The following is an 18848-nucleotide window of genomic DNA, read 5'->3' on the forward strand; positions in this document are numbered from 1 at the left end:
ATCTAAGACTTCTGCTTATTTTTCCCACCAAGTTTCATCCCGATCCCTCCAATCTAAGCGTTTTCCATGATTTTAGGCCCCCCTCCAAACTCCCCCCAATGTCACCAGATCCCGTCGGGATTTAAAATAAGAGCTTTGAGACACGGTATCTTTCTAAATATCAAATTTCATTGAGATCCGATCACCCGTTCGTAAGTTAAAAGTACCTCATTTTTCTAATTTTTCAGAATTACCCCCCCCCCCCCCCCCAACTACCCCAAAGAGAGAGGATCCATTCCAGTTATGTCAATCATATATCTAGAACTTGTGCTTATTTTTCTCACCAAGTTTCATCCCGATCCCTCCCCTCTAAGTGTCTTCCAAAATTTTAGGTTTCCCCCTCCCAATGTCACCAGGTCCGGTCGGGATTTAAAATAACAGCTCTGAGACACGATATCCTTCCAAACATCAAATTTCATTAAGATCTGATCAACCGTTCGTAAGTTAAAAATACTTCATTTTTTTCAATTTTTCCGAATTAACGCCCCCCCCCTCCCCCAGATGGTCAAATCGGGAAAAAGACTATTTCTAATTTAATCTGGTCCGGTCCCTGATACGCCTGCCAAATTTCATCGTCCTAGCTTACCTAGAAGTGCCTAAAGTAGCAAAACCGGGACCGACAGACCGACAGACAGACTGACCGACAGAATTTGCGATTGCTATATGTCACTTGGTTAATACCAAGTGCCATAAAAGTGGCAAATGAAATTCACAATTTGCACTGCATTAGTGTATAGTTCTAATTTTAGCCATAATAATGATTACAGCAATAGCTGCAAAACGGTAGAGGGCGAAAAGAAACTGTACAACAAACAACACTGGTTGGTTAATTTTGGATTCTGCGTTGAAAGTTGAACAATGCTTAATTCAAAAAATGGCAAATGAAATTCACGATTTGGACTGCATTAGTGTATAGTTCTAATTTTAGCCATAATAATGATTGCAGCAAAAGCTGCAATCAAGAGGGCGAACCGAAACTGACCAACACTTGCAACGCTGGCTAATTATGAATTCTTGGTTGAAAGTTGAATAATTTTTAATTCGACAAATGGCAAATAGGATTCACGATTTCCACTGTATAAGTGTGGAGTTCGAATTTTAGCCATAATAATGATTACAGCAATAGCTGCAAAACAGTAGAGGGCGAACCGAAACTGTACAACAAACAAAACTGGTTGGTTAAGTATGGACTCTATGTTGAAAGTTGAACTTTCAATGAAATGTTCAATTTGACAAATACCAAATAGGATTCATGATTTGCTCTAATAATGCATTAACAATGCAGTAATGCAGAGTCTCTGTCAGTCAGTCACTTTCTGGCATTTCTCCTGTAAACAATTATGCAGGGTAAATTCACCCGTTTCGGAAGTTGCTACAATCCCAATTCAGTCATTGACCAGTTCCGAGCTTTATAATCCGGATTATTTTTGTTTGACTATTATGTCATGGCCCTTGAAATTCACATGCCCAGAGTGCAGACTTCGTGCCGCTAGTGGATCGGTGCAGTGCAGTCAGTGTCAGCAGTGGTTTCATCCTAAGCGCACAGGCATTTCAATTGAGGAGAGAAAACAATGTGTTGAGTCGTTATGTTTATACTGAAAGTCCCCCCAATTCTCTAAATGATGATACTGAACCACCCCTCCTCCACTAGCTCGTGTTACATTTGACTTTCAGGCCCTGCATACTCAATGCAGAGTAATATACCCAACAAATCCATTCCTCGAAACAATCTTCCACTCTAGGTACTTACGCTTGTCCAGTCAACCCAACCCCAAAAATCACTATACTCGGTTCAGACCATCCTCAGACCCCATTTACTCATATTTCTCCCAAAAATACACTTCCCTTCGACTCCGTTCTCCTCGGTGCGTCCCAGAAGTTGCCGACTGGTTATGAACCACACCTGTTGTTTGCCAAAATAAACTCAACCCCTCCCCTCTCAAACACCCTCCATCGTACTTCCCTCTCCCAGCATCATCTTGCCTTACCATTCCCCCCTATAAAGAACACTCCCTATTTGACTTCTTCCCGGATCACCAGGAAACCTTTCCCCCATCCCTTGTGCTCTATCCCCCTGGCTACCCTACCAGTCTAACTCTGGTCTGAAAGTTCTTACACGCAAAAATTATCCTGTAATAAACAATGCGCCCCATAAATTATCGACTCCATCCCATAGCTCACTTAATGCTTCACTCTTATAGTCCAGCCATAAACCACTTAAAGCTTCACTGATTACACGTAAATTTTCTGATAAAAGTTATAGTTTCCCCTCTTTAATAGCTGAATATTTTAAAACAGAGGAAAATTTTACCCGCGACTCTCTCAATTCACCCCCAACTTTTAAAACTAACCTTTTCCCCTCCCACTTCAAAACCGGTTTAGTAGTCTCTCGGTCAAGGGTGGTGAGATTGAGCCTTACGACAAACCTTCCTACGATACCCCAAACGATAATATTATACTTTTAAGTGATGTTCTCCCCGCTCTCAGCATTAACTTTAATACTTAGACCCTGCCAAAGCTGCCTCAGAATAAAGCTTTACTGAAGAAATCTGTTGTTAATGAGTTTGATAATAATAATTAAAAAAAAAAAAAAAAAAAAAAAAAAAAAAAAAAAAAAAAAAAAAGTTGTCATTTTCCCGTTTTCCTCATTATGAACGCCGAAAGTTTGAATTTTGAAAAGTTAACTGAATTAGAAGCAACAGCTAAATTGAACCATATTGACAATGGGCGTTACATAAGTCAAGGCTCAAGATAGATAGATAGAGACTTTATTTAATATGCTTAAAAATACAAAAAAAAAAATTGACCCCAACGGAGAGTAGAGCTCGTAAGGTTGAGTGGGTAAATAATAGGACATACACAAGACAAAACAACATCTTTTATTGACCAAATTACATAATAAATAATTTTCTAAACTGGACGATGGGGAGCAGGGCTCGATGTGTCAGCCATAATACAGAGGTAAGAAAATGCCAAAATAACAAAAAGAAAGAAAAAACATACAAGGTGGGAGATAACAGAAGAGGCCACCCCAGCGTGAGAACACCACAACCAAAATTCATACTAAAATCTATTATTCATCAATCCAGGCAAAGAACTATTTTTCAAATACATTTTTTCAAAGAAAATCGGCTTTTAAATTTGGGACATTTCTACTAAATTAAGTTTATTTACAGTATGAGGAATTTGGTATCTGATTGAGAATCTAGCTCTTTCTGATTTGACTGGGAGAAGGCGACACTTCTTGGAGCGGACGTGGTGGGCAGGAGAAAGGGGAGTCTCAATTATACCCAAATTATGGAAATAATTTGTTGAGGATTGGATATCATAAGACCACATTGCTGTATTCATGTCCTTCAGTTGTTTGAGATTAAGTATATTGAAAAAAATATATAAAGATCTCAAAATCCAGATCAGTTGTTTGAGATTAAGTATATTGAAAAAAATATATAAAGATCTCAAAATCCAGATCTCCTTAAAATGAAAGGTTTTCAAGAGTTTATAAAGCTATACCCGGTTGACCTCCCTCTGGGACTAGGTGATAGCGATGAAATCATTTGGATAACTACTAAGCCCAAATGCCTGCCTCGGCCTTACACTAATTTAATCATTTGCTCATCTTATTATTCACCCGGACAGAATGCTTATTCTTGTCGTAATTTTCATGATAGGTTACAAGCAAGTCTTCACTTTATGACAACAAATTACCCAAATGACGACATTTTTATAGCAGGAGACGCAAACGAACGAGGTCTTAATTATCTGTGCAGATCCGAAGCTTAAGCAAATTGTTGATTTCCCAACTACAAAAGATGGAACCATTTTGGATGTTATTTGCACCAACCTTAAAGCCTCGTTCAAGGTTCAAGGTTCTTTTATTATAACCAATATATACAAAATATTAGGTAACTCAAGGCTGAGAGTATAGCTCGAATGCAATTGAGCTACCTTTGCAATTGAGCTCGTACAATATTCCAACAACCCTTCCCCCTGCGGGGTAGCTACCGTTTCATGCTATAACTGAAACCATTACTAGTTTTTAAAATAAATAGTTTTAAATCTATTTGAAACTAAAAATTTTCGCCTTGGAAAGAAAGATGATACCTAAGCTGCTTCTCGTTCTGGTAAGAATAAATTAAATTGCTTAAACAAAACAAACCTCAGCAGTGGTTTAAGATAGTGAAAGAAATAGGGGTTTGCTTGTACAAGAACCTTGATTTTCTTCTGGATGAACCGCTTGAACAGACAGCCAATGAGCTTAATAAACACCTAGTTTATTAAATAAACTAAATTTAATAAAGCACCATTGTGCAAACGTTCCTTTCCTCTCTCTCGGAAAACCGTCTAATTTCTGACACTCCAAAAGACAAAATCCCAGAAATTCCGACAAAGCAAATAATAGGAAAAATACAAAACAGAAAAAAAACTAGTGTTTGTCCCATTGACATCCCAATTGATCTAATAAAAGCATTCTCTGATAAACTATCAACACCTCTTGTTAGTATTTTTAATTAGTAATTCCGGATGTTACCCGTCGTGCTGGAAGCTGGGCTATATTAGTCCAATCCAAAAGAAGGGAGGCCTGAATGATTCTTCTGTAATACGACCAATCACCTTGACCCAAGTTTTCTCAAAAAGGTATGAGAATTTCTTACCTAGTTGGTTAAAGGCAGACATTCTTGAACTACAACAGAAGTGATTTACAGAATTGAATTGATTTACAATAGTTTCGAAACCCGAAGGAGACATCTACTTCACATTACCTTGTTAGTCTTCTTGACACCATCTTAAAAACCTTGAAAACCCTGATACTTGGTTGAATCTTTTATTAATTAATCTCTAGAAAGAGTTCGACTTTATTAACCACAACATCCTTTAAAAAAAATGCTGACTGAGTTTCACGTAAGTACCTTTCTAGTTAAAATTGTTACCTCCTTTTTTTTTAACAAATCGTCCTCAAGTACTTAAATGTAAAATGTTTTTTCCCGATCCCCTTCCTATCTTTGGTGGGGTCCCCCAGGGAACCCTGATGGGTCCCATTTTATTCCTTATTACGGTTAATAGCCTCATGATTGAACAAACAGAGCGATGGAAGTATGTGAACCACCTGTCTGCACTTGAGGTTTGTTGACGAAATATTAAAAGGTCAATTATGACATTACTTGAAGATGCCACATAGGAGGTTTCTTTGTCGAAGATAAAAGTTAACGCTAATAAAGTGTCAGCTACAACAGTTAATTTTTTAAAATCCCCCCCCCACTCTTTCACAAACGCCATTCCTTCCGAAATCTCTGTCACATGCATTAAACTACTTGGGGTGACAATTACTGCTGACTTGAAGTGCGATGCCCATGTTCAAAATATCCTAAAACAAGCTTCCTCTTCGGTTTCCCTTCTAAAACGTTTTAAAAAATTTTCTGCCCCCAGCCTAAGGATCTTCTCCAACTTTATTGTTCTATTATTCAACTAATACTGGAGTTTACTTGTCCAGTGTGGCATTTCGGTCTTTCTTCAGTGCATATTATGTCTGTCTTCAGTGCATACAAGTTCACCACCTTGGCCGAGCGAAGGAACCTCCAATGCTTCGTTTCGGTACCAAGAACCTATCTGTTCCTCGATTACATTCCATCATCCCCAAAGCCTACCTTCCGTATAAAATCCCGAAAAGTCCCCAAACTGACTCCCATCCCCGCTAAACATAAAATATATCGGAAAACAAAAGAGTTTTGTCCCGAGTTTCGTCGAGTAATATAATAGGTAGGAAAATTAGTCATTAATTTTAATGTTATCAATTTCTTTTTTCTTTTTTAACCAAGTTTATTTTTGACTTGTTAACTAAGTGTTGGCTCCTTTTTTTTATGTATTTTGTACAATGAATTATTTTTGACATAAATTAAATATATATATATATATATATATATATATATATATATATATATATATATATATATATATATATATATATATATATATATATATATATATATATATATATATATATATATATGTATATATATATATATATATATATATATATATATATATATATATATATATATATATGTGTGTGTGTGTGTGTATACAATATAAAAAAACTTGTTTTTTATTTAATTTCTGAACATTTTTTTGAAAAAGCTCCTTACTACCAGTTAAAAAACGTGTTTTTTTTTATTTAATTTCTGAACGTTTTTGAATTGATGCATGTTTTGATTTTGGCTCTCCTCACATAAAAAATTAAAACGAAATTTGCATATTAATTTATTTTTATGGCTAAATGGCTTTCTCATAGTTTTGATCGGATCATTTTGAGAAAAAAGGAGCGGAGGAGTAGTCCTACTTACCCTCCAATTGTTTGGTTATTTAAAAAGGCAACTAGAACTTTTTATTTTTTATGAACGTTTTTATAAGTAAAAATATACGTAACTTACAAATTAACTTACGTAACGAACTTTTACATTCCTATATTTTTATTACGTATATGAGGGGGGTCACGCCCTCGCCAATACCTCACTCTTTACACTAAAGCTTAAATTGTGTTCCAATTTCTTAAGAATGACCCCTGAATCACAAAGGCTGTAGAATAAATAGTTGAAATTAATAAAATTACTTTAGCGTAAAGAGCAAGGTAGTAGGAGGAGGTGAGCCCCTCATATGCGTAATAATTTCTGTTCCTTTTTAAGCTTTAGTGCTGCTCTTTACTTTCAGTTGGAAAAAACTTTTTCATATTTTTTTTTCAATGTTCTTTAAAAAAATGCTAAAAAAAATCCTGCGTCTCCTTCATGGAAATTTTCTCCCTCCATGGAAAGATCCCCCGGAATAACCCCCTACCATCAAACCCCACCAAAAAAATCCCCCTGAAAGCGTTTGTACACTTCCCAATAACCATTGCTATGTGTAAATACTGGTCAAAATTTGTAACTTGTAGCCCCTCCCAGGGGGACTGTGGAGGAGTAAGTCGTCCTCAAAGATATAGTTATTAGGTCTTTCGACTATGTTGAATAAAATGGCTATCTCAGAATTTTTGATCCGGTGACTTTGGGAAAAAATGAGTGTGGGAGGGGTCCTAGGAACCCTCCAATTTTTTTGGTAACTTGAAAAGGGCACTAGAACTTTTAGTTTCCATTAGAATGAGCCCTCACACGACATTCTAGGACCACTGGGTCAATATGATAACCCCTGAAAAAAAACAAAAAAAAAACAAACAAATAAACACGCATCCGTGGTCCGTCTTGTGGCAAAAAATCCGAAATTCCACATTTTTGTAGGTAGGAGCTTGTAAAGTCCACTAAAGGGTTCTCTGATACGCTGAATCTGATGGTGTGATTTTCGTTAAGATTCTATGACCTTTAAGGGTTTTTTTTCCATATTTTCTAAAATAAGGTTAATTTTCTCAGGCTCGTAACTTTTGATAGGTAAGTCTAAAATTAATGAAATTTATATATTCAAAATCAGCATTAAAATGCGATCCTTTTGATGTAACTATTGTTATAAAAGTTCCATTTTTTAGAGTTTCGGTTACTATTGAGCCGGGTCACTCCTTACTACAGTTCGTTACCACGAACTGTTTGAAAAATTCAAATTCGACAACCATGCTTTGATAGAAATTAAAAAAAGAATCTAATCTATTCTAGTTTTAATTTTAGCCGTAACCATGATTACAGTGGAGGGCGAACTAATACTGACCAACACTGGTTGGTCAATTATGGATTCTGTGTTAAAAGTTGAACAGTGTTCAGTTCGACAAATGGCAAATAGAATACACTATTTGCACTGCATTGGTGTATAGCTCTAATTTTAGCCATAGTCATGATTACACATGATTACAGCTGCAACACGGTAGAAGACGAACCGAAACTAAAAAACACTAATTGGTCAATTACATGTCCTGTGTTTAAAGTTGAACAATGTTTAATTCGACAAATGACAAATAGGATTCACGACTAGCACTGCATTAATGTAGTGGGTAGAGGTATGAATGTAACACGGTAGAGGGCGAATCGAAACTGACCAACACTGGTTGGTCAATTATGGATTCTGTGTTAAAAGTTGAGCAATGTTCAGTTCGACAAATGGCAAATAGAATACACTATTTGCGCTGCATTGGTGTATAGTTCTAATTTTAGCCATAGTCATCATTACACATGATTACAGCTGCAACACGGTAGAAGACGAACCGAAACTAAAAAACACTAACTGGTCAATTACATGTCCTGTGTTTAAAGTTGAACAATGTTTAATTCGACAAATGACAAATAGGATTCACGACTAGCACTGCATTAATGTAGAGGGTAGAGGTATGAATGTAACACGGTAGAGGGCGAATCGAAACTGAACAACACTAGTTTGTTAATTATGGATTCTGTGTTAAAAGTTGAACAATGTTCAGTTCGACAAATGTCAAATAGAATACACTATTTGCGCTGCATTGGTGTATAGTTCTAATTTTAGCCATAGTCATGATTACACATGATTACACCTGCAACACGGTAGAAGACGAACCAAAACTAAAAAACACTAATTGGTCAATTACATGTCCTGTGTTTAAAGTTGAACAATGTTTAATTCGACAAATGACAAATAGGATTCACGACTAGCACTGCATTAATGTAGAGGGTAGAGGTATGAATGTAACACGGTAGAGGGCGAATCGAAACTGAACAACACTAGTTTGTTAACTAGTTTGTAAAATTAGAAATTAGTTTTTAGTTCTAATTTTAGACGTAATCATTAATACGGTAGAGGGCGAACCGATATAGACTTACAATGATTGGTCAATTATGGATTATATGTTGAATATTGAACGATTTTCAATTCGACAAATTGCAAATAGAATTCGCGATTTGTACTGCATTAGTGTATAGTAAAAAAACAAAAAAAACACAAAAAACAAGAGCTAAGAGCTCACATGGCACTTGTGACGAGGCAAGAAGAGCTAAGAGCCAAGAGATCATGCCAAGAGCCAAGAACTATGAGTCACGATATCCTTCTAAATATAAAATTTCATTGAGATCCGATAACTCGTTCGTAAGTTAAAAATACCTCATTTTTTCTAATTTTTCAGAATTACCCCCCCCCCTCCCAAGCTACTCCAAATAGAGCGGATCCGTTCCGGTTATGTCAATCATGTATCTAGGACTTGTGCTTATTTTCCCACCAAGTTTCATCCCAATCCCTCCACTCTAAGTGTTTTCCAAGTTTTAGGTTTCCCCCTCCCAACTCACCCCCATGTCACCAGATCCGGTCGGGATTTAAAATAAGAGCTCTGAGACACGATATCCTTCTAAATATCAAATTTCATTGAGATCCGATAACCATTTCGCAAGCTATAAATACCTCATTTTTTCTAATTTTTCAGAATTTACCCCCCCCCCCCCAAGCTACCCCAAAGAGAGCGGATCCGTTCCGGTAATGTCAATAGGATTTGTGCTTATTTTTCCCACCAAGTTTCATCCCGATCCCTGCACTCTAAGTGTTTTCCAAGTTTTAGGTTTCCCCCTCCCAACCCCCCCCCCCAATGTCACCAGATCTGTTCGGGATTTAAAATAAGAGCTCTGAGACACGATATCCTTCTAAATATCAAAATTCTTTGAGATCCGATCACCCGTTCGTAAGTTAAAAATACCTCATTTTTTCTAATTTTTCAGAATTACCCCCCCCCCCCACCAACCCCAACGAGAGCAGATCCGTTCCATTTATGTCAATCATATGTCTAGGACTTTTGCTTATTTTCCCACCAAGTTTCATCCCGATCCTTCCACTCTAAGTGTTCTCGAAGTTTTAGGTTTCCCCCTCCCAACTCCCCCCATGTCACCAGATCTGTTCAGGATTTAAAATAAGAGCTCTGAGACACGATATCCTTCTAAATATCAAATTTCATTGGGATCCGATCACCCGTTCGTAAGTTAAAAATACCTCATTTTTTGTAATTTTTCAGAATTAACCCCCCTCCCAACTCCCCCCATGTCACCAGATCTGTTCGGGATTTAAAATAAGCGTTCTGAGACATGATATCCTTCTAAATATCAAATTTCATTGGGATCCGATCACCCGTTCGTAAGTTAAAAATACCTCATTTTTTCTAATTTTTCAGAATTAACCCCCCCCCCATCAACTACCCCAAAGAGAGCGGATCCGTTCAGGTTATTCAATCATGTATCTAGGACTTGTGCTTATTTTTCCCACCAAGTTTCATCCCGATCCATCCACTCTAAGTGTTTTCCAAGTTTTAGGTTTCTACCTCCCACCCCCCCACCCCCCAATGTCACCAGATCCGGTAGGGATTTAAAATAAGAGATCTGAGACACGATATCATTCTAGATATCAAATTTCATTGAGATCCGACCACCCGTTCGTAAGTTAAAAATACCTCATTTTTTCTAATTTTTCAGAATTAATCTCCCCCCCCCCAACTACCCCAAAGAGAGCGGATCCATTCCGGTTATGTCAATCATGTATCTAGGACTTGTGCTTATTTTTCCCACCAAGTTTCATCCCGATCCCTCCACTCTAAGCGTTTTCCCAGATTTTAGGTTTCCCCCTCCCAACTCCCCCCCCCCAATGTCACAAGATCTGGTCAGGATTTAAAATAAGAGCTCTGAGACACGATATACTTCTAAACATCAAATTTCATTAAGATCCCATTACCCGCTCATAAGTTAAAAATACTTCATTTTTCCTATTTTTCTGAATTAATGGGCCCCCACTCCCCCCCCCCATATGGTCAAATCGGGAAAACGACTATTTCTAATTTAATCTGGTCCGCTCCTTGAAACGCTTACCAAATTTCATCGTCCTAGCTTACCTGGAAGTGCCTAAAGTAGCAAATCCGGGACCAACAGACAGACCGACAGAATTTGCGATTGCTATATGTCACTTGGTTAATGCCAAGTGACATAAAAATACTAATGCCAACGTGGACTCTCACTGATCGGTATCATTTGCAGAAGCAAGACTAACTCCACACTAAAGAGAAAGGTTCACAGTAAAGGCTGTTGATCAATTGTGATTGACGCATGCCTCCTTGATCCATAGCAGTGTTAGTCTTGTTACTTAACAACCACAACTCGAATATTATTTCTTAGCCCATACTTTCAGATTCTGCAACTATACCGCATCAAATGCAAATTACTACAGAAAATAATGTTTTATCTTCGAAATCAAAACCTAATTGATGGAAATTTAATATTATTTTATATTTAATATATAATTATAATAAATTTTATAAATAAATAATAATATACAATTTATACAATAAATAATTATATAAAAATATATAATATATAAAAAATAATTTTTTAAATAAATAATAATATAAATAAATATAAATAATAATTTTATAATATATATAATTTTATATTTAATATTATCTCTAAGACGCTGACAACTGAAGCCCACAAAAGGTACTCAAAATATAAAAAATTACTACGGTTGAAACTTCCACAGGCCAATTAAAGGCGTTTAAAATGCGAAAACATTTTAAGTGCTTTCCTTCAGTCCTTTTCTTCTACCACGCTACTTCTAATGAGCCATAAATGCTTTCCTTGAGCCCTTTTCTTCTAATGGGCTACTAAGCGGTTAAAAAACATTGGAAAGTTCCATATAATATATAAATATGTACCTTCCAAGATATCATTTCCGATCTTCAAACAGCTTAAAAGACAAATAGCAGCGTCCACAGCCGAGTCTCTGACTTCCCATGAGGGGTGAGAGAAACGAATCTTGACAAAGTCAACAGCTTCCAACAGTCCTGTTAAAGGTTTATTATCTACATCGTTCAAATTCTCCAAGATTTGAAAGCACAAGCCCATGGATTTTAACAAAGAGCAAACACCCTGAAATAAAATGTTTATTATTTTATTTTAAAAAGACAATTCTCCATGGCTTGAAAGCCCGAGGATTTTAAGGGCAACCTATAAATTTTAGGAGGGAGGAAACACCACGAAATTGGACCCTTATTATTTCATTTCAACACTTTATAAACAGGCTCTAATAGATCTCTTAAGTTTATTTTTTTGCATGACTCTTATTTTGCTAGGAATAAGTGAAGATGAACAGGTGACATTAGGTAACGAAAAGATTGATCAGGTTGGGAGCTTCAGTTACTTTGGTAGTATTATTAGTAAAGATGGTGGGAGCAGTGAAGATGTTAAAAGTAGAATAGCTAAAGCTCAGGGTGTTTTTTCACAGTTAAAAAAAGTTTGGAAGAATAGAAAGATAAGCCTACAAACCAAGATTAGAATATTGGAAGCTACAGTGATGACAGTGGTCAAATATGGCTCTGAAGCATGGGCACTCCGAAAAGCAGATGAAAATTTACTAGATGTTTTCCAGAGAAATTGCCTACGGATTGTTCTGGGTACCCGGCTGACTGACCGTATTTCAAACAGTAGGTTGTACGAAAAGTGTGGTTCAATCCCGCTTTCTGGGGCTATAATGAAAGAAAGGTTGAGATGGCTAGGCCACGTTCTACGGATGACAGATTACCGGAGATTGTCCTTTTTGGCCAACCGTCTGGGGCTACACGGAAAGCAGGTCGTCCTTGTCTGGGTTGGGAGGATGTCATAAATAAAGATTTAAAGGAAATGGGAACTTCCTGGGAGGGTGTAAAGAGGGAGGCTTTAAATAGATTAGGTTGGAGGAGGAGCGTGCGTAGCTGTGTTGGCCTCAGGCGGCTTGGTGCTGCAGTGAGTTATTAGTAGTAGTAGTAGTATTTTGCAAAATTCAAAAGCGTAAGCCTCTAGACCTCGATAGAGAGCAAACACCTTCAAATAAATATTTTCCAATATCTTTTTTTCATCATAAAGCAATTCAAAACCAGAATTAGCTTAAAAAACTACTGATTAAAGTGCCTAAATTAAAACATTAAAGCTAAAATAAAGAATTAAATTTATTCAACTGATTTTCAGTCAATTCGAAAGGAAATTTATCTAAAATCTTATTTGTTGTAAATTTGTCTTATTATACTTATGACTTATGCTCACCATGAATTAATACTGCTCTTTACTTTTGCTTAAAGAATCAATTTATTTAGTTTAATTATAAAAAGGGGTATTTCAGCATCGAATGTAAAGAAAAATATACGATAATTACAGACGTCGAAAGTAAAAAAAATTAATTGACGAAGCCAATTAATTTTAATCCAATTAACCTGACATTGCTTCTATGTGCACCCATAGTTTTTATCTACGAGTATTCGAGCATGAGCTTTCTTTTTTATATTTTATCTATGAGCTTTCATTTACACACCAACTTACTGTGCTGATTTCTGAGGATGTCTTTTTTCTGAAAGAAAGAATTTTAAAAAGCCTAGGATTGGGTTTCTTTTCAAAAACCAAATTTTAGTTGTTTTTTTCAAACACTAAAAACATATTTTCCAAAATCTAGAGAGGGTAATTAGATCTTTTGCTCTGCCGACATGTCGGCATACTCAATGACAATTCACACATACTCAGTTTATTAACTACTACTACTACTACTACTACTACTAACGATTCCCCGTAACACCGAGCCACCTAATACCAACACAGATATACAGGCTCCTTCTCCATCCCAATCTGTTCAGTCTTCCTCTATAGACCCTCCAAGGAAGTTTCCATTTCCCTTAAATTTTTTCTTAGGACACCTTCCAATCCCAAACGAAGACGACCTGCTTTTCATTTAGCCGTAGATGGTTGACCAAAAAACCTTTCTCTAATTAAAGCCATAAAAAGCGGGATTAAACCAAACTTATCGTACCTTTGAAATATGACTATGTCATTTGAATTTGACTCCGTCAGTCAGTCGGGTACCCAGAACAATTACCCAGGGATTTCACAGCATGCTTGGATACTTTGAACTAATAATAATAAAAAAATAAAATATTAACAATAGTAATTTAAGTCGGTTTATTAAGTTTTTATTAATATATTTCAATCATCCGAAACTCTTTAAAATTTTAAAGAGCTTCGGATTTCTTAAAAAAAAAAATTTAATTAAAAAAATTAAATTTATTCCCTGATGACGTCTACTTTCTAATGTGGTATCATCTAACTGTCAGTACTGTCAGCTAACATTTCGAAACAGAGAAGTCCAAAGTTTAAGTCTATTGCTGGTAATATAACGAGCTCGTTACAACCATGGTGAATTCTGCGTTGGTGAATTATATCTTATTGGCGTACTATCTACTACCAACAGTACGGTAAGTCTTTCTCAGTGCGTACAGAAGAATGACAAAACACTAAGGTCGTAGAAGTTCTTTTACAAGGGAGGGGGAGGTGATTCACTGATGACATATGCTTTGTGATGTAGATATAATCTAGTTTAATAGTCTACTAGTCTACAGTCAGCCAACATGTTAAGACAGATATGTCCAAAGTTTAAGCAGAATACTGGTAAGATAATTAGCCTGTTAACAGCATGCTAAATTTTCAGTGGCGCTACCTTATAGGCCTACTACCAGTAGTCTTTCCCAGTATTCCTTAGAGAAGAATGGCAAAACACTAATGTGTCAGCATTTATTTTTTGAGGGGGGGGGAGCTCACTGATACCATCCCTAAAAGGAGAAAGTTTCAGACTCCAAATACTCGTTCTTTCGGATGAAGACCATACTTCTTGAGTTCTCGCAGACTTCTAGTTACACTGTTAACACTGATATTATAAACTATGTACGTATATGCTGTCACACAGAAATAAAAACAAAATAGTTTCTAATTATCTATTTGCTTCAGCGGTATTATCCCTAGATAGGAGCACAAATAACTGTGAGAAAACAGAAATTTCAATATTTCATTACAATACGGCGCCGTCATCTACTTTGACAGAGAATGTGAACAAATTTAAAATACCAAAGTTTTACCAGACTGCCTGTATATTAGTCCTAAATTTTAGTTTAATTCTAGATAGATATCTGCAGATCGATAATATTTATTCAGTATTGATGTTTTGTGTATATATATATATGTAGTACAGATATAATTAAAAAAAGACCCAAACTCCATCAACTTATTGGTACGTTCGAACTAGATTTAGTTTGAAAAGTAATAAGTATCTTTGGCAGATATTTATAGATATACAATAGCTATTCAGTATTGATAGTTATGTATATACATTGATAGTAAAAGAGCAGACATAATATTTTCCTACTACAGCAACAGCATCTACTTTAATCACTTCAAAAAAAAGTTATATCTATTTCCTCAACTTACTGGTACATTAAACGGTCCATGGCTACAGGCACCATCACACAAAACCATAAGCAAGTTATGGTCTATTATGTGATGCCATCTATTTTTGTTTGCTTCAGCTAATTTGCATGCCAGCGCCAGCATCCGGCAAGAGAGAGGAATTCTCAAAAACAAACTGCTTTCTGAATTACTTTCTTTCTTCCAATACTTGCATAGAATGTAAAACAGTGAGTTGCTGGTTTTCTGCAACAAAATTATTTGGATTATTTCTAATTTACAACATGCCTATTCTATAAAATTTGACTAAATAATTTGATAGCTATACTGCTCTGTATCAAAATGATCACATGGCCATTTTTGATGGCCATATAACTTGATGGTGGGGATCTCATAGGCCTCAAAGTTAGCAAAAAGAAGATAACTATAGATCTTCAGATTGTGATAGATCTCAGACAATTCAGTCTAATGGAATTCGAGCAGATTGATCTTTATATAAGTCTTGAGTCCTAGTTCAGAAGTGGCAATGGATCTTCCAGCTTTCAAAAATCAATCCCCGTCAGAAAACCCCATACTATTGAACTGAGATCCAAGACAGGGAAGAAGTCAACCTGTACCGGTTCCACTAAGCTGAAGCGTCTCATGATCTATTACCGTCTAAAGATGGTGAAACATCTTCAAAAGCTTCAGCCTAGTTGAGCTAGAGCAGGTTGAAACTTGTATATACCTTAATTCTCAGTTCCTTAGCAATGGATGTTCAGACAGTGATAGATATTCAGACGATAGAGCCTAGTTGAGCTGGAGCAGGTGATCATTTGTATATACCTCGGTTCCAAGTTTAACGGCAGTGAATTCTTAGAAAGTGACAGATCTTCAAACGCTTCAGCCTAGTGGAATTGAAGCAGGTTTACATTTGTATATACCTTGATTCCCAGTTCAGTAGCAATGGATCTTCAGACTCATGAGCCTAGTGAAGCTGGAGCAGGTCAACATTTATACATACCTACGTTCCAAATTTATTGGCAATGGATTCTCAGACGGTAAAATATCTTTAAACACTTCCACATATTTGAGCTGGAACAGATTGATATTTGTATATACTGTAATTCCCAATTCAATAGCAATGGATCTTCAAATGATATTAGATTTTCAGATACTCAAACCTAGTGGAGCTGGAGTAGGTCAACATTTGTATAACCCTTGGTTCCCACTTTAGTAACAGTGAATTCTCAGACGGTGACAGATCTTCAAACGCTTTAGTCTGTTGGGATTGAAGCAGGTTTCATTTGTGTACAGCTTGGTTTCCAGTTCTATAGCAATAGGTTTTATGGTGATACCAAGCAGAAAGCACATAAAACACGCAGAGTTTTCTACTATAGAGCCATAATAAAATCAGTCTTTGTACGAAAGTTCAAATTTGAGTGACATTATCCGGATCCATTCTTCTTTACAGGTGCAAAACATGGTCTTGGAAGCAGCAGAAAGTCAAAATCCCAAAGGTGTTTGAACATAACGAACTTGTCAAAAAATGTCCAGTCTATTAGAGTTTACTTTATTATTACATAATTAAGACATCGTTAGGTCTTTAAATTAACTCCTAAAGTGTTATAATCTACAGTAATCCAGGATATACTTAATCTACTACATCAAAGAGTAAAATTTATTACATGAGCGTAAAAGTTAACACATTTAAATGTTACCAAATCAGCTGCTTTTGCAAAGTAAGTCCTGACTTTTCCCCACCAAACCATTATTCTAACTAGACAACCACCAGCAGTATAGCATTGTAGGATGTTCTAAGCATATGAATATCTAATCCTTGTATGACATGTGTCTCATACATGTTTATTCAAAGACAAATTTTTAAAATAGTCCTCTAGAGAACTAAAATGGAGAAAAAAAAAAGAAAAAAAACATCAGAGGACATTATATAAATAGTCCAAGAAAAAAACTACAAAGGAATTTGTTGTTTAACACTGGTAATACCAAGATCCTGTAAGTTATTCATTCACTCATGCATCTGGACTACCCAGATGTATCTGGATATATCTACAATTAAATATATATTAAAATAAATCTACAATTCAAAGAACCAACCGTTTTATTAAATCGGTGCACTTGTGTGCCACCCTCTCCCCCAATAGTGAAGGCGTATAGCCTTAGGCTTTGTGCCAAAGACTGCTTATTTGTTAGTTTGCGTTATTTGAGTCCTTTTTCTTAGTTTTCCTTATTTTTTACTTGCTTTTCATCTAGATAATGCCAAATTTCATAAATGAAAAAAGAGGTTTCAAAATTAGGATAGGACACTCTTGTGATTATAGAAATTATAGTATTTGGAAAGAGAATTGAATAGAAAACCGAGTGGTATGTTTGTCTTTTAGTGGTGGATTAATCACTCCTTCGAAAGAAAGACCATCTTTATTTTTGGATTTTTTTTTTTTACAAAAATATGTTTAGCTCACTTTGCTGTCAATTTTGTCTAATAGATTTTCTTCAAAGAGTAAAAGTTATTACGTAAGTGTAAAAGTTAACACATTTAAATGTTACCAAATCAGCTGCTTTTGCAAAGTAAGTCCTGACTTTTCCCCACCAAACCATTATTCTAACTAGACAACCACCAGCAATATAGTATTGTAGGATGTTCTAAGTATATGAATATCCAATCCTTGTATGACGTGTGTCTCATACATGTTTATTCAAAGACAAATTTTCAAAACAGTCCTCTAGAGAACTAAAATGGAGAAAAAAAACAAAAAGGAAAAAAAACACCAGAGGACATTTTATAAATAGTCCAAGAAACAAACTACCAAGGAATTTGTTGTCAACACTGATGATACCAAGATACCAAGATCCTGTAAGTTATCCATTCACTCATGCATCTGGACTGCCCTATGACATCAAATCTAAACGTCGCATTTTCAGCTCTGATTATCCACATTTACTCCCGTCTATGTGTATCGATTTTTTGCAAAATTGTCTGGATTTGTGGGGTTCACTCGCTTCCTCATCTGCTAACCCGCAATCGCTTCTTTAATATTTTACAAGAAGAAGAAGAAGCCCACATCTTATACATGTATCATTATACCATTCAGCACATAGATTCACCATTATACAACGTTTGAATACCATTACTTACCCCTGCAAATGTACCATTAAACAAATCATGCCACTGAATATCATTAAGCAAATAGACATATAGTTAAATACCGTTTAATTACCATTAGATCTTCCACTAAACTGATCACACCGTCAAATACAATTAAGCACATAGATATAACGTTAAATACCGTTTATATATTATTAATTACTAGTATAACTGATCATACCGGTAAATACCATTAAGTGCATAGATACAACGTTAAATACTGTTTAATTACCATTATAGATGTACCATTAAACTGATCATACCGTTAAATGCCATTGAGCACATAGATACAATATTAAATGCTGTTTAAATACCATTAACTACCAGTACAGGTATACCATTAAACTTATCATACCATTAGTACATAGATATAACGTTAAATACCGTTTAATTACCCCTGCAGATGTACCATTAAATATATCATACCATTAAATACCATACAGCACATAGATATAAAGTTAAATACCGTTTAAACACCACTGCAGATGTACCATTTAAACGTATCA

At 35.8% G+C, this 18848-nt stretch overlaps 1 protein-coding gene across 1 annotated transcript in view; it reads right to left on the reverse strand.

Moving 5' to 3' along the window:
- LOC136025886 (uncharacterized) overlaps positions 1 to 18848 on the reverse strand; it is a gene marked incomplete in the record, with an annotated part of 57844 nt that overhangs the window by 20698 nt on the left and 18298 nt on the right. The window contains 2 exon segments of the mRNA XM_065701933.1: positions 11657 to 11870; positions 15222 to 15443. Of these exon segments, the coding sequence (XP_065558005.1) occupies positions 11657 to 11870; positions 15222 to 15443 (436 nt within the window).

This window comes from Artemia franciscana, chromosome 4 (genome assembly GCF_032884065.1).
Source record: "Artemia franciscana chromosome 4, ASM3288406v1, whole genome shotgun sequence".
Taxonomy (NCBI): Eukaryota; Metazoa; Arthropoda; class Branchiopoda; order Anostraca; family Artemiidae; genus Artemia; species Artemia franciscana.